The sequence below is a fragment of the Nesoenas mayeri genome (assembly GCF_963082525.1).
Source record: "Nesoenas mayeri genome assembly, chromosome: 15".
Lineage (NCBI taxonomy): Eukaryota > Metazoa > Chordata > Aves > Columbiformes > Columbidae > Nesoenas > Nesoenas mayeri.
Window position 1 is genome coordinate 5672359 of NC_137559.1, and position 22827 is coordinate 5695185.

Here is a 22827-nt window from a genome sequence, read left to right on the forward strand (position 1 = left end):
TTGCAAAAACACCTGGTCAGTGTTGGGATCACTCTTTTGTTTCATTTTAGTATGAACATTTCAATTTACGTTTTTCTCCTTCTTTTTCTGCCTTGGCTTGAACTCTTCTCAGCCCGGCTTGGGTTACTAATAGAGTGAACCAGCACCAGGGTGCCCTTCGCACCGCCCCTTCCACCCCTTGGATGTTTCATTTACAACAGCGATGGCTCAAACCGGGCAGTGGGTTGAAATATCTGTGTCTCTTGGGCATTTGGAAAGTTAAACGAGGCAGCTCGTGACGCCGAGTTCCCCCTCGTGCCCCTGGCGCTGCCTTCGGCCTGGAGCACGGTGGGGTTCCAGTTCGGAGAATTCAAATGACCATCCAGGTAGTCGGTTCCTCATGGCACAATTTACCCTTTGTGAACGCGTTTTATGAAAGATCTCACTGTTTGTCTCAAGTTGCGGAAAAAAACCAACCCAACTAACCCAACTGTAAATGTCCAGGCCACGAAACTGCCTAATCCAAACACAGGCACGAGCCGGGGGCTTTGCTGGCGTTCGCCGCCCGCGGGTTCTGCCCATGTGTTCCTTGGCCTGGTGCTGAATGTCGTATTTATGCACACCAGAAAAAAAAAATAGCCCTCTGAAGGAGATACGATCCTGCTTTTAGCACCGAACTTTTAAAAAGTGAAGTAATGAGGGCCTTTGGGAGAACAGCCATGGTAGGTTTTTAGAGTCCTGAATGGCAGGTTAAAGCCCAGAGTCCCTGGGAAGACATTTGGAGAGATGTTCTTCCACTGTCTTGCTGAAGCAGCAGATCTGCCCTTCAAAGCACGTCCCCAAAGAGAAAAGGGACTGTGCTGCATCACAAGGGCCTTTGGTGAGATGGAAAACAGGCTTTGGCTGGTTTGGAAATAACTTGCTTTTCGGGGCAAATCCACGAGGATTTTGTGACCCCACCAGCTCCACTATCCCCACATCTGCACCCGAGGCTTCTGTGCTGTGGGAGACCTGGCAGCCTCCCTCACTGGGACCTTTCAGATGAGAGGAAAAGGGCTGGAAATGACCTGTCGTGGTCCCCGCAGGCATCGCGGGCGCTCGCAGGGCTGTGGGTGCCAGAGGAACGCGCTCCTCAGCACAGCATCTCCCCTTGCTGCACTTGTTCTCAACCAGACACAGCAGAGTTGTACCAGGACACCCAGGAGATAATTCTCCCATAAATACTCAGCTGGGAGAGCAAGCTGTGCTCTGGGGATATGGGCTTTGTCCTCATTGAATACAAGCTTGTCTTCTTTTTTATTGTAGCAAGTAGTTTTTCCTCTTCTTCTGACCATCCTTTATGCTGTAGGTTCAGCTTCGGCTGCTTAGAGCAGCCTGTGATCTGTATTTTTAGTACTTAAATTCTGTTTTAAACACTTATCTGACCTTCTGGTAGCTACAGCTCTATCTGCTGGCAGCAGAACACCATCACAGCCCAGGGCTCTGCGGCTTCTGATGCAAAACGGAGACCTTGATCTGCAAAAGCAGCAGACGGGAGCCCTGGGGTGGCTTTTGCTTCATGTGTCCCTGTCCCGGTTATACGCGCGGGTTACTGTCACGCATTTCCCATGGCAGGTGGCATCCCAGTGCTCATCTGTACCCAAGGGTGACAGCAAACCAGAGAACAGCCATGTTTTGAAGGACCGAGCTCAGCAAAGCCGCTCTGTGTGACCGCGGCGCTGGCTCCGGGCGCTGCTGTGCCGGCTGAATCTCCTTTTGTTTGTGGTGGTTTAAAAACGCTCTGATTTTGATATCATGCCACGGCTGCGTTATCAACTAGAGCATGCCAGGAACTCTTTGCCGAGAAGGTCAGAAAATCCCAGTTCATTGAAAATTCTCACAGGAAAAATGTCATAGGAAAATTTGCTGGGCAGGTTCCTCAGGCCCAGGAGGAGTCAGGCAGAAATAGTCTCTGGACGTGCTGCAGCCCAGGGGTGAAGGCACAAGCGTGGGATAAGGGAAACCACCTGCAGCTTGAAGGCATTTTGGGGGGAATTCATCCATATCACTCACATCCCTGTTGGGCACCAAGCTATTTGTATGTGCCAGGTGATGCAGACCACACAAGAGACTTTGCAGAGGTCCCAGAGGGGAATAATCAGCGGAATGAACAGCACAAGGCTATCAGGGAGGTCTCTGAGGTGCCAGATATCCTGGGAAAATGGGCTGTGGGACCCACAAGATCCCATCTGGTCCTATTGAGAGCATGGAAGATGCTGGTTCCTGGGGTGACCTGTGCTCTTTGGGATGAAATGTTGACGTACTTTCCTTTGAAACGTTTCTTACTTAGGCAGAATAAGGAACTGCATGAGCTTTAGTGTGGGAAACATCACCATCATCTCGGTCCACTTGATGGTGGAGCTTTGGGTCTTGCAGTGATGACAAATGCTTGACGTGATGTCCTGGCTCCGTTTTCTCTCTTTTGGGCTGCTTATCCCCAGGATGTGACAACACGCAACCCATTTGCAAGACCATGGGATAGCAGAGCTGTTGCCTGTGACTTGATTTACCAGTTGGGTACCTGGTGGGAGCTGGCAAATCCATCACCGTGCTCGTGGACCAAGGCGATACCTCTGGCCTCCAGGAGAACGGGCTAAATGAACCCAGAATAATGTGTATTAAAAGAAAATGTAAAATGGCAGAGGCCACATGAACTAAGCAGAGGTATTTTCTAGCTGTCTAGTCTAACGTTCGGTATCATTTTTCTCTAGGATTACGGGGGCTTTCACCTCATAAATTTGTGCCTGTTTGAGGTCGTTAATCTTTCTTTACATGTTGCCTTGCAATTTTAGAGCTTTGCCACCATCTGGGATCACATTTTAAATGGAGTTTCCACTCAGTACATTCCTTTTCATGAAATTATTTATACATATTGAAATATATAATAAATATATCAGGACTGGGTTGTTTTTAAACATTTTCAGTGCTTTCGCAAGGGCTTACCTTGTGTGGAAAAACTTGTCTTCTCTAATAGAGAGCTGTAACAGTGACCAATTAAAGGATCACATTTGCAATATGCTCTTAAATGGCAATTTAAAATATTGGTGAGTGACCTGCGTCGCGATCCGCCAGGGAAGGTGAGCTCTGTTGGAAAGAACCAGGCCAGGGACTGTGTTTCTGTATCGGAAAATCTCTGAATAAGAGACGCACGAGGAAAGGACCATCTGATGGCAACTGGCTGTCAAAGCGGGAGAAGGATTCCTGCAGCTCCCCTTTGCTTTTGGGATGGGACGTCCTTGGGAAGGACCTTCTTGGTGAGGATGTCTTGCTCTTAGTTCATGTTTCTTACAGACCTTCCAACCCAGTCCGCTTCCTAAACCAAAAATGCCCCATCTCAGGTGCTCTTAATAAAAAAACCTCCTCCCCAAAGGCAGGAATGACCCGCAGTTGGTTTCACCACCTTCTTCTGGCCCCGCCAGAGCCGAGATGTCTGTTCCAGGCCCCGCTAATTATTTTAAAGGGATTTTGAACAAATAAATAGCCTGAACAGTTCAGCAGTTCTTTGTGTAATTTTAGCTCTGGACCTCTCCAAGAATGTACAGAACAAATAGGTGAATCTGTAATGCATCCACAATTAACTCTATATACAGCGGGCAGCTCGGAGGCACGCCGTGGAGAGACAGTGTCAATAAACAGGTATGCTGTGGGCTGTGGAAATGTGCTTTTTGTTAGTGCGGGACAGCTCGGAGCTGCAGCCTGGAAAAGCACACAGTGCGCTGTAGATCTTTCTGACCCCACCCAGCTTGTTGGAATTCGAAAATCCATCATTTCGGTGTATCCAGGTAAAGCGCATCCTCACTGGGTAAGTCAGGGCTGACTCATCATGAGCAAAGCTTGGCTCGGATGTCACGGATGTGGCAGCAGCGTTTCACCTACGCTGGTGACTTTGCAAGTGCAACTTTGTGAACAAGAGGGAAAAACACCCAAAAAAAATCCTTGGGATATTTTACAACACCGAGGCATGAAATTGCACAGCAGAAATTTTCTCCCGAGACCCTTTCCCCTCCGGCATTTGGAGCCACATGTGCAGCCATCATTCCCCAAGAAACCCAATGCCCAGACGTGAATCATTTCTCTGATTTTTCATGCTTTTAACTTTTCGTTGCTGAGGCTTCGCTCGGTCGGAAGAAGTAGGGACCTGTTTCAGCTTTGAAAAACCTTAGACGGAGCGACGGCTGGGGAAAGGAGTTAAAAATGAAACAGCAGATTTATATATATAAAAAGTAAAAATATATGTTCTACATCTGAAGTTTATTTAGGTCCTTTGGGAGAGTGGCGCGGCACTACGTCTCTACTAAATTGCCAACATTTTATGGTCGTGCTGGCACCGAGTCAAACACACATCTCCTTGGCTTGGGTTGCTGTCTCAAAGCAGGCAGATTCCAGTGTGGTTTTCTATGAACTGAATATTGCTATTGACTGGACAATGGAAGCTCTGCCCAGCAAGAACATATAGGTAACGTTTCTTTTTCATAGATCTACCGAGACTTAATTATTTTGATATTGCGTTACTGAAGAGCCGACCCCTTGTGACCCACCCACCCCGACATTAGATCTCTGTGCATTTTAAGACAGATGCCTCTCTTCAATTTTGTCTGATTTTGATTGGAATCGTATTAATAATTGGGAAGTTTTAAAGGGCCTGTTCTTAACCGGTGAGCTGTTGTGTGTGCAGGTATGTTAGCGGCACGCACGTGGAGATGTGTGTGTAAAATAGACACGGCACGAGGTGCAGCTGGGACTTGCACGAGAGGCTGAGCAGTTCCCAGCTCAATTTCCTTTCCAAGCGCTTGCCTACATGTGTATCTTTGTGCGAAATCCCGACGTTGTTCATCAATCACGATGCCCACCACAAAGCCTCACGGGCGGGAAGCAGCAGCTCTCCATAATCCCCCGGTTACAACGATGGGTGTTTTGCAGGAGCCCTTGGTTACGGTGCAGCACGAGACAGTCTGATTTCGGTCACGACACGCATCTCCCCACACTTCCCAGCAGCTGCTGGCGACCCAGTTTATCTCCTTTCTGCCTCTTGCTCTTCTGCACGGGGCTGAGACGCTGTTTCTGCTGGGGCTTGGGAAAGTGGAGCTTTGATCTGCAGATGCGTTGGGAGGAAGGGTCAAGATCTGAAGCAGAATCGACTGGCAGAGAAAACAGCCTGCTGGATCATGCTGATCAAATTATGCTCTGCGATGGAGAATCCTTTTTATTTTTTTGGTCCGAAGTACGAGAGAATTGAGCGCTTTGCTTTGAAGCTGAGATGAGTTCATGCCTCGGTGCCTTGGGAAGCTGGAGAACTGCGCTTTACCGTTCGTCTGTACCTTCTGCAAATGCTCAGAAAAATATTAATACCCCTCAGGCTGCTTTTCTTCACCTCTTTCTGCTTGTGCCAAAGGCTTCCTGGTCTTCCCTGTTGGAATCTCCAGTGCCCACAAACCGTTAATGAAACCGTTGCACCAAGTTAATCGTATTTCTTTTGACCGAATAGTTGGTTCCTCTCATCGTTTATTCATATTTGCTGTTGCTCCATTTCCTTCTGTTTTTCTAAATTTTTCTGCCTTAAGTGCCCTCAGATCTGAGTATTTTGGTTAAGTAGGTGCCTTTCAATGGGAAAAGAAATGATAGTATGTAGAGTGTATAGGAATATTTATGACCTGCTTTGTTTTTCGCAGAGCCCAGTTTCTGCAGTAGGCACCCAGGGTGATGTTTTGAAAGGCTGTCCTTAGTGTTGTTTTAATATTAACACCAAGTATACTTTTGGTTATCTGACTCAATAGATAATCTCAGTTTACCTTATACAAACAGGTAGAAGAATGGAATTTTTGTTCACCTTTTTGAAACGGATTAATTCGTAACTTTGTGCTGGTTTTTGAAAGACACCTGGTGAGTTTGAGCTGTTGAGGTTCCCCAAGCGAGCAGATACAGGAGAGGCTCCTGCATCCATGTCACAGAGCAAAGGAAGCTGAAAACCCATCATTGCAAAGGAGAAAACTTACTTGATCTATCTCTGGGCTCCTCCTCGTTTATGATCTTGATGGGACAGGGTCTTCCTCACCCTCTCGGTTCCTTGCACAGGAGTTGTGCCGCTATAAAAATCACATCCCGGGCCCCGTCTGGGTTGTTCAAGGACAATGCGAGACTTGTTTTCCTGCACACGGGGAGGAGAGCCTGGAGGTATCCCCAGGCTGAGTTGGGGTATCCAACACAGGGATTAAATACTCAGTTGGAGTTTATGTAATGCTGTAGCAATAAGGAGGCTGAGAGGAGAGACCATGTGCATTTACAGTCCCAGAGAAGAGCGTTTACTCCGGTGTATAATAGCCTTCTGTTGGGTTTTAGTAGCGTATAGTTTAGTAAATTAGGAGTCTTCAGGTACTTAGCACTTTAATGGTTCTCACTAAGAACATAATTAAACCATAGACCCCTTGGGGAGAAAAAACAGTTTATTGTGCATATTTTTAGAATCTGTTACCAGCCCTCATAAAACCGGGTAGATAGAAGCCAGAGAACATGCCTTAGCTGGCGACCCAGAATTGGTCCAGCAGCCCCCGCAGTCACACGTTACAAATCTGCCCCGTGAATTATGGAATTAATTTTCCCCAATCTGATCTCAAAACGCATTTGCAGCGCCGTTTTTCTCCGGCTGCTGGAGGTGTGAGGGAGGCAGAAGGTTTATTATACTGCACCTTGTGCTGACACATAAAGCCCGTTTTTGCTAATCATTTTTTTATTTAAAAACATGTTTCACAGAGGCATCCAGAAATGGGGCTTGTTGGAGACAAGGGCTCCGCTCTGTTCCCCGCACCGCACGTTTGCTTTGGCCTTGTTTATTGAGTTGCACATGACTCGGAGCTGCATTTTTCTATATGTGCGTATCAGGGGTTCACAAACCTCGACGCCGAGGGACTCCTGGCTGCCTGAAGATACTTCTCCAAAGCTCAACATCCCCAGCAAAACAAGCGGGTTGAAGTGATCCTGGTGTCACAGGTGTCTGTGTTTGGGGCTGCAGCAATTCACACGTTGCTCTGGGTCTTTGCTCTTGCCTCAACACCCCGTTCCTGAGTAAACAGGGATTTCTCCCCGGGACACCCCTGCTGCAGCATCTGGAAGGCATTGGGAGGAACACACACACACACACACACCGTGCTCTCCTCCCCCAGCAGCTTTTTAACAAATGATACACGTGAATCACTTCTCCATCGCTGCGTTTTGTTTTACATACTCAAGGTTTACATGCTGGAGAAGCAGCTGTGGCGGTGGGCAGGAAGGGTCCATTGCTGATAGTGTCCCCAGAGGCTCCGTCTCCGGTGCTGCTCTTATCAAATGCATTTCTTCTGTCAGAACAAATGCTGAGGAACCATGTGTTATTTGCGGTGTGTCTGCTGCTGGTTTAGACTTTGGGGCTTGGGAATGGATGCTTGTTAGAGTTATTTTGCCTGTCATGCAGTGTTGCCCTCACTGACACCGTGATAGTGCCAGCGCTGATAAAGTGAAGGATGGTGATGCTATAGCACCTGGCAGTGAATTATTAACCCATGCTAGATTTATATGCATTTTTCCCCATTTCTACTTCTACTTCTACTCCAGGATGAGAATTAAGCTGCTGCTAAAAAGCACAGCAGTGAGAGATAAACTGTGACAGACCTCAGTCATCCCCATGTGAAGCCGTATGTGGCTGCTACATGAGCCCAAACCAAGAACTTTCTTCTACTTCTTGCCCCCCTGCAATGGATCTAGAAGCAAGAATTTTATCTTTTTACCCTTAAGCACAGCAAATTGAGTGGACAATATCTTGAGTCCCAGCCCAAAGAGAGAGCTGGGATGTGCTGGCTGCTCTTGAAATCGGCAGATGAGGCACCAGCGTGACCCAGGGATGGAGGGGAAGGGGATGGGGGAACTGAGTGGCGCATTCAATAGCTAATGATGGGGGACAGACTGTTTAGCAGGGCCTGTTGCAGTAGTGCAAGGGGTGGTGGCTTTAAAATAAGAGGGGAGATTCAGGCTAGACACAAGGAAGAAATGGTTGCCCCTGAGGGTGATGAGAACCTGTCCCAGGTTGTCCAGAAAGGTGGTGGATGAACCATCCCTGGAGACATCCCAGGCCAGGCTGGACGGGGCTCTGAGCAACCTGAGCTGGTGAAGATGTCCCTGCTCATGGCAGGGGTGGCACTGGGGGAGCTGGGAAGGTCGCTTCAACCCAATGATTCTGGTCTGTGGTTTTTGCTTTAAAATTAAACAGTGTCAGTGCAGCCCTGCAAAGCCACAGTCAAATGTCCAACAGCTCAATGCCATCGAGTTATGAGATTTAATTACGTAGGTAAGTAGGGATGGAATTAGATATGTAATACTGCTTGTTCTTCATGGTCCCTGGTCAGAAGTGTTGTCTGCATCGAAGAGAGCGAATCCAGCACTCTGCGATGGGGAAAGGGCAGCGGCTGCATCCCGGGGGGACGCAGCAACATCACCTTCCTGCAGCTCTGCCCTGTTGGGATCAGGCGGTTCCGTCTGGAAACCAGCTCATGGTTGGCCAAACGTTACAACCTGTAGGGCTGATACCTCATCACGGTTAAAGCACTTAAAAATAATCCAAGAAGCCAAGAAAGCAACTTGCCTTTTTGGAAGGATAAAAGCATTTCTCAGCAATTTGGGATCAAGGTAAAAAACAATGTGTTTGTGAGCCTCCCTGAGGTTCTGGGAATGCTCAAGCACAGTCCAACAAGCAGATTAACTCGAAACAGGTCCCGTGCGGAGGGGAAGGACCCTCGGTGGCACCCGGGAGCCGTGACCTCCTGTCCCCTCACCGAGTGGCCTTGGCAGAGCCCCTGACCCCGACACGGCTCCATCCGGCCCCGCCGGCCGGGGAGGAAGGATGCGGTCTGCTGTCCTGGGGCTCGCAGCAGCTCCAACCCGGAGAAAGCAACGGCTTTATTAATCCCAGCTCTGCTAATAAGGCATTACAATAGTTGTGGGATTTGGCAGTGGAAGCACGCTCGGTTGCCATGCCTCGTACGGTTATTTTCCCTGTTTTGTTTGTATTTTTGATTTAGCTGCAAATAATTTAAAGATGTGTTGTGTCTCCCTCAATTAAAATTTGCATCTTCATCTCTTTTTTTTTTTGTTGCAGTTTTAAAACAATTCAGATGGATCTGAACTTGTCAGATACGCTGAGATGAATTGTTCACTTTTTGCTAAAATTGCAGTATTTCTAAGGGTGGCAGTTACTAACGTATCAGGATTTGGGTTTGTTTCCTTTGTAAAATGTGCAGCTGTACTGTTCTGGATGGAAGATCTCCCAGTGTCAAAAAATTTCAGGCCGATAGAAGAATAATATTGTCACAAGGCCAGTATGTAAATACCTTAAACCAATATAGCATGTTTAGAGGAATTACACTTTCCTCTCCCGAATTATGATTTTGGAAAGCAACTCTACCACCACGTTTATTTCAAATTTAAACATTTTGAAAGAATATCTCCTAAGTTTTGAAATCTGGTTTCCATTCCTGGCTCTGCGTGACCTACCGTGTGACCCTGAGAAAATCTCTTTCTCAGTTTCTGTATCTGTTTCATTGCTCTGATGATGTCCAGAGCGGTTTAACAGCCGTTGGTGTCGAGCTATGTGTAACATTTCAGTATTAAATAATAGCGGGTTTAATTTGAGTGCGGTTTGGTTAGGATGGAAAAAAGAGAAAATTAAAACTCTTGTTTGTTTAAAAGATATATTGGTTTAAAGATTCCATGGGTTTGCAGAAAAGAACTGAATTAATTTGCTCTAGAAAGAAATGAGTGTCCAGCGGCAAAGGACAGTTCTCCTGCGAGCAAACTCGCGGAAAGACATAAGGAAAAAGGCCAAGAGCTCTATAGCTCCCCGCGATAATGAGCTTTGGAGGGGACTGATTCTTCTTCCATCTTTCAGACGCAGCCGGTGCCCAACCCCATCGCCTACTTCATGCATCGCTCGCCGTGGTGGTTCCACCGGTTCGAGACCCTGGTCAATCACTTCATCGAGCTGCTGGTGCCGTTCTTCCTCCTCCTGGGACGGCGGATGATCATTGTCCACGGCCTCCTGCAGATCCTCTTCCAGGTGAGATGCTCCAGAAGTTAATTTTTATAGATATCTTTCACCCTTTGAAGGGATTTTTCTTATATTTAACGTTCAAGGGCTGTTCTTTATCTCCAAAAACATTTAAGCTCTTTTTTACAACCACCAGACTGAGGTTCATAGTGAAAATAATTTCTTCAAAAATTAATGGCATTCACATTCCAGTTGATTTTTTATTTTTGCACATGAAATAAATAAATCTGTGCAAAAGTCAGAGGACAGAAGCTCCTGCATATATAGTTTCCTAGACCGCATCTGATTTCTCTCGTCTCTGCTCGGGGATGGTTCAAGGAGCTCGTTGAACCCCAGTGACTCTGACTCACAGAAGCGCAGCTCTCAGCTCTTGCTGACTGCGCCATTTGTTCAATGTCGCTTCAGCATCATGAAATTCATCCTCGGGAGCTGTTACTGCTTCTTGTAAATATATGTGGTGATTAAACTGGAGAACAGCTTATAAACTCCATCAGTAAACCACAAAAATGCTGATCAGATTTGAAAGGGCTGACATAGAAGCCACAGGATCTGTGCCCTCGCAGAGATGCCCGCTCCTTCTCCTGCATCCCATGGTGCCTGGGTACCACCAAACACACAGCTTGGACCTCTGCTCGCTCGGCACGTCGTTTGGCATCAGATTTGGTTTTGTTGGGCTGGATCTTGGACAGCTGGAGGGACAGAAGAGCTCTGACCCAGAGGGTCATTGCTCCATGCAGTGCCAGCTGTGGTTGCGATGGGCATGGCAGCTCAGATTTTCAGGGTCACTTGGAGGATCATATTCATCCCAACCCTAAAAAGAAGGCGTTCTTTTGTCTCATGGACAAAGCAGAACGTTGCATCTCTGTTGGCTGCTTGTTGCAGAAGCAGGCGGTGTTGAGATTGGTTGATTGGAGGTTGGATTAGCAAGCAGGAATCACAAGTAGAAATACTTCTGTGTGTAAAGAAGTGTAGGGACCGTGATTGCTCTTTCTAAGGTGAGTAATGTCAGAAAGGAGCAGATCACACGATGGTGAGTGACTTACGAGAAAACAAACCACGTTGCCAAATTCCAGCTGCCAAAAGCTGTCGTGCTCTGCTCGCCTCTACCGTGGCAGAAAAACAATAGCGTAAGGAACTGAGGTGGTGATGCTTTGTCTTCACATCTCTGCCAGAATAGGTGTCCATGACCAGAAAGCCTGACCAAAGGCTTGTCTCTTATCCCCTTCTCGGCTCTGGGTTTCTCCGTCCTTGCCATGGTCGAGGTTGGGGATGGGGACGGGGCACAGGAGAGATGCGCCCCAAGCCCTCAGCTCCAGCGCCCTCCGGCTCCTGGCAGGGCCCCTAACGAGCAGCGCGACCATTTGTGTGCTGGGGAACTTCAGACGGATCTGAAAAAGCCAACTTACATACACCAAAGGCTCATAATGCCATATTGTAAACGCATGCATCTAACCACCCTTTAATTGGTGCTTTATTGATAGTTTGCAATTACTGACTGATTTCTATCATGAGGGGAGTCTGCAAAGGAAAACAGGGTCCCAGTGTAAAATGCAGCTCTGGTGCATTTATAGCATTTCAACAAAAACCTGTTTATTTAATATTTACTGCCCTTTTCTTCATTCAGAATGACTTTTATTGACAATACTTCTGCTCTGCAAAGGAAGCAGTAAAGTTTAATGTTGATATACCACTTAATTCTGCTTTTCAAGATTTGAATTGACATTACATGCAAGTTTTATTGGACATTTTATAATTGTTATTGGAGTCATGGTGGCGAGGTTGAGTAAGTGTATTTTTCCACATTCTAACTGGCCTGGAGAATATTGCTTTGTCAGGAGCCCAAAAAAACTGTGTTTTAAAGAAAAGTCGTCTTTTTTTTGTTCAAGTGTGAACTTACTCTTCTTGCCTAGTTCACATGTGTAAGGAAAAAGGATTAGTGAGTTTGGAAATGTCAGAGAGGAGCAGCTCGGGGGAGCGGAGAGCGCCTGGGAGGATGGATGTATGTATGTCTGTCTGTCTGTCCTCCACCGGATTCCTGTCCATGGGACATTTGGGTAATGATGGCTGAAACACACACTGCACAGGGACCATCCCCTTCACCCACCCACCCGTGTCCTCATGAGACCCAAAGTGTGGGCACGAGGAGTCAGGACACCCCACAGTTTTGGTGCTTCATGTGCATTAATGTTGTTGTGATCTCAATTTGGGGTCTGATACGAGCCCCGCAGCTCAGGTTTCCAGAAATCTCCCACTTTGGCTGCTTTTTGATCTGGAATAAATCAGAGAGTCTTACTTAATGCAAGTCTTTCGATATAAATAGTTTTTGCTTAAAAAAAATAATCAAGGAGTGGGTTGAATGCTGGCCAGTTCCCATTAGAAAAATCATCGTTCATTGTCGCCAACCACCAGACTGGGGAGGGCTTTGTGATTTACAGCTGTGGGTGTAGCTGTTGCAGGACATCTGCGCACAGAGAGACTCTCCATCCGATTGCAGCACCCAGAGCACGTTTGCCAGGATCAAAGGTGAGTGGAGAGAAAATGTCATCCAAGATTTTCCAGCCCAGCCCCGTCAGCCGCGTGTCCCCCAGGCGGACTGTGCAATGGGGACAGCACCAGGGACTGTCCCCATGGTGTGGCACAGGGTCCCACCAGGCTGCCTGTCCCAGGTTCAGGAGCATTTCTCACAGCAAATAGGCAGGTTGGTGCTCAACGGGACTAAACAGTTTGTGTCATCACACGTGTTCCAAAAGCAAAGACTCTCAGACTCCCATCTGCACAGGTTGACATCACTCCATGAGGCTTCTTTTTCTGTGGTGTCTAGTGGAACTTAAACCCCTTGGGCTCCTGAGACCCCAAGTTGTGCATTGGCCCATCCCAGCAAGGGAACGTACTCGGAAATCTCAGCCAGCATGAAAGTGTCAGCAGGTGACAGTGGCAAAGCCTCCCCGTTAGACTGTGCTGAGAGCATCCTTTTGCATTTAGAAAGAAATCTTAGAAGAACGCCAGCCAATTACAGAGAATCTCCAAGGCAAATAGACAGCATCGTTTTAAAAAAAAAACAACACAAAACCAACATTCTAGCATTTACAGTATGTAGAAATCGAAATCTAAACCAGAAATTGCACTAAATGGACGTTTAAGTTTTCAGCGTCGTTAGGGATTTATGGTAAGCAGGTGCCAGAGCTGACGTGCTGAGCAACACTGCTGCAAAGCATCTGTGCCAGGAATGGAGCTGGAGGAGAGACATGTAACTCAGCTCCTGCCCCGTAAAAACAGGCTGGTGAGAAACGGCCAGTCTGAGCCACAGAAACCTCCGAATAAGCCTGAGGTGGAGTTTGCCCTTTGTTCATATAGAACCTCAGAGTTTTTGAGAGTTTGCTAAATATTCCAAGCTTTTTGCTAGCATTTATTGTTGTCCTTCCTGCATTTTATAGCTGCTGCGCAGAGGCAGGACCTTGTTCACCAAGTGCTGGAGACATGTGTGTCCCCTCATTTAAATTTCCAGTGCTGGGGCTGGGGTTTTGGGCACCTTCTCTAATTCCTAAGGATGGGGTAGTTTTCACTGAACGTCTCTTGATAGTGGCTGTTGAATGTGATGTTCGCTTAACGGGATGGAAATCCAGCTGCAGATGGTCATGGTGGCCAGTGATTCACAAAGCACTTTGATTAAGTATTCTTTCATTTTGAGTCTGATGGTACCGATTGGCTGATTTGTTAGTAGTGTTGGGGTCTGAGCCTCAAAAATATACATGTAGGTCTGAAGCAGCCCAAAGTTCAGGAGAAATAAAGTCCAAAATGTGGCTGTTAGTATCTGGAGGTGGAAGGAGAATTCTTGGAGGGTCTTGAAGACCCCAGGTGAGGTCTGGACCCTGTTGTTCATGGTTTTGTAGAAGCATCAAGCCCTTAGGAGCTTGTGCTTTTAAAGAGAAGGGAGGATGAAAGTGTTACATGAAGAAGACAAGTCCTTTCCCCTTCCCACCACATCACCCATGAGAGCGTCGCACCGTATCCCCTCTCTCAGCGTTGACTCTTCCAACCCCTGTGCTCACACAGTCACCTTCACGTGTCTGTAGGTCCATCTCTCAACCACCTATAGCCACAAAGAGCTGAGGACCAGCGTCCGTGTGTGAAACTGGAGAGGGTGCAAACCCACGGCCCCGCTGCTCTGCGGATGTTTTCGCTCCTCTCCGGCGCTGGCTCCCAAAACCCTGAAGCTGCATGTTTTTTCGCGACGTCTAACACACCGCTTACACCAGCAAACGTGTTTCTTGGCTCCTTGAGGCAGGCAGTAAAATTACACTGCTTGGCAAGCGCATTGATGAGGGGAAGCGAGAGGAAAGCCAAAAAGCCAGGAAAAAGCCACCTTGCCCCTCCAAGCTGGCGGGTGGCACTGGGTTAGGGACAAGGCGAGGGGGCTCAAGGTTCTTACAGCCCGGTGGTGGTTTTGGCCGTGCCAGCTGGGAAGAAGCTTCAGTATCACAAAGGTAAAACCCAGAGATAAATGAATAGTAAATGGAAAGTATGAAGCTAGCTCTGTTGGAATGGTAGGGTTGATCTTTTGCTTCCACTGCGCTGTTCTGGGTCATAGTCATATAGGCACAGTTTGAGGATTTTAGGATGCGGGGAGAGTTTGAGGCCTTCAAATCCCTTTGGATTTGTATGAATTTGGGGATCCTGACTCCTTTTCATGGTCCCTGAAAAATCCCGGCACGTTCTGCTGCGTGGAGCATCCTCTGCATAGCCCCGGGAGCTGCCGGGGGGGTCCGTCCGTGCCGGGATGAGCTCAGCCCCAGCGTCACACGTCGGGACAGACGTTCCCCAAAGGAACCGGAGTGGCAAAGCCCTGGGATCGCCAGTTCCTCCTCCCGACGAGGTTTGCCTATGAACTCAGGCTGTCCTGGGGTGTTTTTCAGCAGGAGCCGTACATAAAGCGGAGGGATGACAATGCCAAGAGCAAAGCTGAATTGCAGCCTTGCAGAAGGCAAAGATAAAACCTCCGCAGCCAAAACCCCCTCAGACTCAGCGCTGACAAAGAAAAGCTCCTGAGAGCTCCCGGGGTCTGGCCAAGGAGCTGCATGGGGACACAGCCGCTTTCTGAGCTGCTGAAGGGCCGGGAACACGTGGGACAGTGGGCAGAAAAGTCAGTTTCCTCTTCTTTTTTTCTTTTTTTAAGCAGAAAACAGTTGTTGCATCGATACATATTTTCTGCCTTTTTTTTTCCTTGGCTTGGACAAACCCCAACCTCCTAAAAACGTTGATGAAAATGGATGTTTTCCTCTCATCGATCCCTTTCCCATCTCCTCTCCAGAGCTGTGCATGGGAGGCGAAGGGGGACTTTCCCTCCGGCTCCCACCACTCCTGCTATGCCACGAGACGTTGGAGGGATGAGCTGCCCTTCCAGCCACACACACGCAAATTAAATCATGCTGCTGCAGTGCCACAGCTGCAACATATTGTGTTGCTGACTTAGGAGGTAGCAGAGGTCACAGCAGCAGCCCAGCGAGAAGGAACAAAAATTAAACAGCTCCCCCCTTCCCTGCAGAAAGCGTCTGAATCCAGTGTTTGTTTTCACTTGTCAGATATGAGCTCGGTTTTGTTCTTTTTCTTAACGCTGGTGTAAATCAGATGTGTCTCTAGGAGGATTATCAGGGTTACACAACTCCCAGGCTTGTGGCAGAGGAATCAAGCCCTTCATTTCTGCTTTAATTATGCACCTACAGGACATTTGCACTACTCAAGTAGTTGTTTTTTCTTTATTGATGCAGAGTAGTGTTGTTACCTTATGAACACGTTGCACATGAGAATAAATCCGCTACCGATTTGCCATAGGAGCCACCCCGGGGCTGCCGGGAGGCAGCAGCCAGAAAATTCAGGTGTGTGTTTGCACTTCTCCCATAAAGATCCACACAGCGACTGCTCTTAAAACCATAAAAGAGGCTGCAGACAATATTCCTCCAGGTGATATCCCCAGGCCAGCCCCTGATTTCACTTGTGGACCCCCATAGGGTGGGATGCAGGGCCCGTGGTCCCCCGAGCAGCATCCCCAGGAGGGTGCGAGCGAGTGGGTGTTCGCTGCTCGGGCCGGGCAGCCTTTCCCCCCCGAAAACAAAGAGGAGATTCAGCCTTCACAAAAGTCCAAATTTTGTTGATTTTGTTGTGGTTTAGGGAAAAAAAAAAAAATAACAGAGAACATCCCAGGAAAATGAACAGCAAAACATGAGTTTGGTGCTAGGAGAGGAAAGGTCCGGTGGAAAATAGTTTTGCAGCTGAATTGTTTAAAAATCTGCTTTGGACTTGGATGCTTGTGAAATCAAAAGAGTTACAGGGTAGATTTGCTGTTACGTTTAAGCCACCTTAAATTAAATACCGAGCGATACGCCCTCCCAAAATCCAACTTAAGCAGGCAGAACTCAAACTGTTTAATCGCCTCTATATTTGATTTCACATCCCGCTCGATCGTATCTGCTGCAAGGCCAGGCTGCTGTGCCAGACACGAGAAACCAGCACATACCACCCCAAATCAGTAAATAACGCTGCTCGTATAATGGTGTCTGGTATTAGTTAGCAACAAGTTAAGTTCTTGCATTCTGCAGTAGTTGGAGTGACTTGGAAACACTTACTGTTAGCCATAGGAGTGCATTTAATTAGCTTCTGATTCAGGGGGCTGGGGTTTTTTTTCTCTCTCTCTTTTTTTTTAATCATTAAATAAAGTGTCACCCCTAGCCAGTGCTGTAAACTCTATTTTGATTGTGGCTGCAATAACCCCTTTGGGCGTCATTCGAATTGTACTAAACAGTTTCTGGAGAGTGCTGGTTTCTCTCAAAATAAACCGAAGTCCGGCTTTGACAAGCTCTAATGAAAAACAAATTGTTATATTACTTAGAAAAATAATTTGAAGGAAGTCTGAATTAGTTGTAAAGGTGGAAAAGGTTCAGCTACTTGAAAATAGAAATTTGGAAGGTATTTATTTTAACCATTAAGCCAGCGGCCTTGAAATACAGCCTTGTTTGTTACAGAATGCGCCTAACGAGAGACATGAATCATGCTGTTAATCAGTATGGGAACCTGATTAATTGGAAGGGGGACCGTGGGTGACTCCAGCAGGCGGAGCCGCCTGGCAGCAGCCTGTGCCGAGCCCCGAGCTGCCGTGATTTACCATCAGTCATCCTGCTGGCACACGAGAGGCTCTGGAGGGATCCCACAGCCTTGGCTTTGCGGGTTGTTGTTTTCTTTAAAAGAATTGAAAAGAAAATGTGGTTATTTGGGACACTGTCAGACTTTGATTTTTGGTGCCTCTGCGTTTGGTTGTCTGACTTGAAATGTGCTGGGTTTAGCGGTGGCTCGCAGGCACCTTGTTGAGATGTCCCCAGCTGGGGATGTGTCATCTCACCTTTGCTACCAATAGCGGTTTTGCCTATTAAACCTGAGAGCGAGATTTTACACCCAAGATTTGCACGGATGGCCCCCAGGATGCAGAGCGCTGCCGTGGCTGTGAAAACATGGCAGGAAGGTCCGTATTAATTTTCACTGTTGACTTGGGGCTCTTGGTTTTGGGGCCAGGAGGACTTTGGCCATTCCAGGAGCCCTGGGTTGGCTTCCAAGCAGCGTGGGTTTGCTCAGATGGCAAATGGAGACGGTGGCAGGAGCGGAGGGAGCTAGGCCAGAGCGGGGAGCTCCAACCGAGTGTCAGGTTCGTGCTGGAAGGTGCCACGTGTGTCAGGGTGGCCATGGTTGGTGTTGTCTCCATGTCACAGTAACTGCCATGGCCAAGCCAGGGAGACCCAAGGACCAGGTTGGCTCTGTTGGCCTCGTGTCTTTGGGTGTATTGCTAAGCACTGACGTTCAAAGATCACAAGTTAGATCCCCAAATTGGAAGATTTGCTCTAAGTGTAATGAAAATGCGACCAATTCTGGCTGCCTGTGGTGTTTCTTCCATGTTACAGCCTTCCAGGGTGCTCTCAGGTCTCGTTTTCTGTGCCGCTCGGCGTAGGCTTCACACCGCTCTCCACACTGCGCGAACACCTTCCAGAACCGTATTAAATGACATGGCTGAGATCCACCACATGTGGTCCTTCCCTTGCCAAGGGAACACGTTGTGGAGAGTTCAGGCTCCTCGGCTCTGGGGCAGGATTTTTTTATTATTATTATTTCTTTTTCTTCCCCTGTTTTAATTTTGCGTTTGATTTTAAACATTTCTCTGCGATCCAGAGCCTTTGTGTCTGCAGTGCTCTAGCAGAGTTCCCAGGTGCTTGGGCTCAAAGAGAAAAATCTATTCCGACGATGTTGTCAGTGAAACGATATGAGTTGGCAGGGCTGCGGGAGCTTCAGAACATCTGCGCTCTCCAGATGTGATGCGCTCGGTGCTGCGCTGCAGCATTTGGGTCCAGGCGAGGATGGGAGATAAAGTATGTGTTGCACATGTGATTGCATGTATGTATAAGTGTAGGTATAAAACATTCTGTCTGATAAGAGCCAGACCAGCTATAAACTGGAGATGTTACTGAAGCCAATGACATGATCCTGAACATGTGCTGTTACCGTCTTTCCAGTGATGATTATTTATTTATGTTTAGGTGTAGCTACCAAAGCGATCTAAAACCATTATGATCTGTTAATGTTACCCAAGCCAAAGGACTCGCCTGCAAATACGTGTCAAATGTCCATTGAAGCTGTAGATTTATCCATTTTCAGTGGAATGGCTTGAAATGATGGTAAAGTTCTTCCAAGTTTAATAATGTTTTCTGTACCTTGTTCCTGATCTGAACTGGGCACATTGCATCTTCCCAGCCCTTGGCGCTCACCAAGTCTTGGCTTTTAGGCAGGGTGATGGTGGTGTTGCTATTTGGATTTTGGTTTCTCTCCCGCCACCACCTAGATTTTGGGACCTTTAAGTAATATTTTATATTCAATTTCAAAAAAAAAGAAAGAAGGAATCAGAACAGCCTAACTGGAAACAGATGGCAGAGTATGAGGTTTTTTTAAAAGGGAGTTTATAATACATGTATTATGAAGAGAATCATTTAGTGGTGTCAGATATAGGTATGTGAAGACAGAACATGCCCGTTTGAGGAGTGGAAGGGGCTGGGACTGAGATGTGACCTTTGGTGCGATGTTCTTGGAGCGAGGGACGATTTTGCTGCAGTTAATGGCTGTGATACCAGCTGATGGGCCAGACCTTCATTTGGTGCCATCAACGTGACTCCAAGTTAATTGGGAGGTACCTGTGTGCCCAGCTGGTACCTGCTGTCCTCCCAGGTGATCAGCTCAGGTTTTTTAATTAATTTGCGTATTTCAGTAAGTGATTTGCTGTCAAGTTAAATTAGTGCATCTTTTATGCATGTGGATCGTTGGATTTAACCACATCTTGTGTCAGCTGCGTGTACATTCATAAAACTTACCTACAGATCAGAGGTGTTTTACCACTATCCCTTGCACAAAGATTGAATAATAAAAGCCACTCTAATAAATCCCATGTAATTGCAGGGTAGACACAAAGCTGTGGAATTTGGTGTCCGGGCTGCTTAGTGCTAGAGGTGAAGATGGATTTTGTAGCATCCCGCTTTGATGAAAATAACTCATTTTCTAGTTCTGAGCCGAGTTGCTGGGTTTAATGTTTCTTTGTAATGATGCTGCCTCCAGAGAGATTTTATTTGGCTTTGGAAGTGTTGGGATGAGGATGCAGCCCTCAGATACTTTAGCCCACACGCAGTTTACACAGCTGTATCATCAGATTCCCCAGGCACCGCCAAGGACATTATCTCTTCGGTGATGCAACAGCTAGAAATCACAGGAAACCTGTGTCACTCATTACTTTCATCTTCCTATAAAAACGGGGGGGTTTTTTGGAGCTGGTGACTCAGAGAACTTGCCGATTAGCGCGAGGGACTCTTGGAGCAGCTGTGGTTTGTTTGCGGCGCTGGCCGGGATGTTGCACTTGGACACAGGCAGCGGTACCTGGCTCTTCCCGGGGTGCGTGTCCGCCCACACGTGGGATGGAGATGCTGCATGATGGTCTGTGATTATCCTCACCTGGAGAACGGTTTGCAAACCCCACGTCTCACCTTTCCTTTCCTTGGGGTAATGTTGCATCTTGCAGAGGGTAATGGCTCTTGCTTGCTAATAGAAGCTGAGTCGGTGGCTGAGCATCAAGCCTCAATATACCTTGTTCCAGGTCAGTGTTTGTAGCATGAGGTCTCACTTCTTTTACTTCCCTCCAAGGGACTCTTGCGTTTTAGCTGCATCTCTCCCAGGAGCATCCTGGCAGTTTGTCTGTCTGCGGGAGGTGTTCTCGATTAACTGCTCGTTTCACACATACACAACCCACTTTGAAGATGGGTTAAGCTAAAGAGGCACAACACAGGGTTGGTCTGGGCTTGGTGTCCACATGTGGAGCTATTCAGGAAGAGATATGGCGCTTTAAATTTACACCCGACTTTAATTAGAAAAACTTGCAGGCAGAGAGAAACCCTAGATCAGTGCCAGTTTTGCAAAGGCTGAGAAAGCAAGTGGCCTAAAACAACGTTCGCTACTCATCGCATTGGCACTTCTCGTGACTTATGCTGATGAGAGAAGAGATGAAAGAGAAAACCCCAGAGGCTTTTTGGTAGCCATGCAGCTGATTCATTCAGCTAATAAAGCTCCAAGGCTCTGAACCTTCAAAAAGCTTGAAAAGCTGGTTCCCCTGTCTGAAACACATCCTTACTGAACACATGCTGGTGTTAGAGGAAACATCTACAGGTCTCCGAGTTGCACAAATCCTGTTTGTAAGGTGATGCTGTGGGGGCATGGAGAAAGTTGAACAGAAATGCTCACAAAATAAGTGGTAAATCCTTAGAGCAGCGTAGGAATGACTGGTACCAGGTTACAGCTTGTGTAGCACGGCAGTCGGGGTTGGTGGGGCCTTTGGAACCAGTGAAGCCATGAAAATGAGCAGATGAAATGAGGAACCAAACCCTCCCGCACCAAATGGTCTCTGCAGCATGCAAATGTTTCACAGCGATGCGTTTTCCATTCGTCTGCTCCTATTTCGGGTGTGAGCCACAGGAATTGAGTTGATCCCTCACCCATATCCTCAGGTATTCTCCTCAGCACCCCCTGGGATGCACAGCAGTTCTTATCCACCTGGTTTTCCAGAGCCTGAAGTATTGGGTGGTCCCTGGCAGGCACAGATTACTGGTTGTTTCTGTGTAGGACTTATCTTTTTCTGGTAACAAGAGACTGATGGATTTATTTTCATCCTTACCATAACCATTTCCTCTGCAGGAACCATTTTTAACCATTTTCCAGTGTCTTTTGCTAATATTTGCCTGGATGCTTGGCTCTGCGCTGCCCTGCACCAGCATCCCTGAGGCTGGTTACATTCAAGGTGAGAGTTTTCCTCTGTGTCTCCTTCAGCTGCATCCTCCTTCCTTGAGGAGATGGTGGGTCTTGGAAGAGGTTGAATTATGAAAGCTCAGGTCCCTTCCTCCAGAGCAAAGTAAGAGGTTCAGGAGGGGAGGGATTTGCTGAACTCTGCTTTTCTATAGCATGGAACAGGTTGGGAGAGAAGGAAGGGCAATCATTTCTCATCTACATCATGGTTTACTTGAGAGCACCTGCTGAGGTGCTGTGGAGAAATGCAGAAGCACAAGGGCAGTAGAAAAATCAGGACATGGTCAATATAGATTTAAGAATTTCCTCTGGAAAAAACAAATCACATTGCATCGTTTGTTTGGATCGGGCTTGGGAATGGCGGGAGTGGAAATGGGAAAGGGACAGGGATTGCTTTTATTGCATCAATAATGTCATTTATTCCATAGCCAGCCCTTGAAAATCAGTTCTAATCCCCACACAAATCCCTCTGTAGCAACAGTGGCAAATCTGCCAGTTCTCCTAATCAAACACTGATCGTTACTGTGGTCCAGAAACCTCAGAGGGCGCGAAGCCAAGGGAAAAGGGTCAGGATTGAGAGGGGGGGCATTCCGAAACCCATCCAAATCAGCCCCATCCCTGTGATTCAGTGAGCAGATGGCATGGTGCCAGAGACACTATGGGGCCAATATTTTACTTTCCTCCCGACAAAGTGTTCAGGGGCAGACAGTGGGGTCCTGAAGAACTACAGAGATCATTTTCCTGGCCCTAGTTAGAAGAAATGTGACCACAGATAAGAAATGGGGCTTCAGAATGTTGCTGTCCATTCTGTTTTGCTTCCTCCTTCCCCTTCTCCACCCAGCAAAGAAGGGGCCATCAGCTGGACAACCTCCATCCAGCCTCTGCCCGGGTTGCCATCAGTGAAAGGGGCTGTTGGTGCTTCAGTGTCTCTGCTGGAGGTTTTTGCTCTGGTCCCCATTACTGGAGCGCAGGCGAAGGCGAGGGAGATGTTTTCATGGAAATCTGTACCTCAACCGTCTTGGCAGCCAAACCTGAAACGGCTCAAGTCTTTTGCCCCCAACTTCATGTTTATGGTCAATCTGAAACTCCACCTGCGATCACCACATGCGTCCTCTGCAAGACTGCAGTAAATTAAAGCACAACAGGGAATTTTAAGAAATACATCCTCTTCCTTCTTGGAGTCAGGTTACAGCGACCTCTGAACATCTGGACTCAGTGTCTCAGGGCTCCCAGAGGTTCTGCCGTATTAAAGGTTCATCTGCCTTTGTTAAATTCCAGCTTTTCCCCTTCCTTGTTGCCTCCTCTCACTTCAGCATTACTTTCAGTGTGGCTGGCCATCTATGTAAATGGTATTTTACGTTCAGTATATA

General features: G+C 47.4%; 1 protein-coding gene across 1 annotated transcript in view; it reads left to right on the forward strand.

Moving 5' to 3' along the window:
- Positions 1-22827, forward strand: part of LMF1 (lipase maturation factor 1) — a 180466-nt gene that overhangs the window by 114803 nt on the left and 42836 nt on the right. The window contains exon 6 of the mRNA XM_080354157.1: positions 9929-10096. Coding sequence (XP_080210283.1) covers positions 9929-10096 — 168 coding nt within the window. The remainder of the gene's footprint in view (positions 1-9928; positions 10097-22827) is intronic.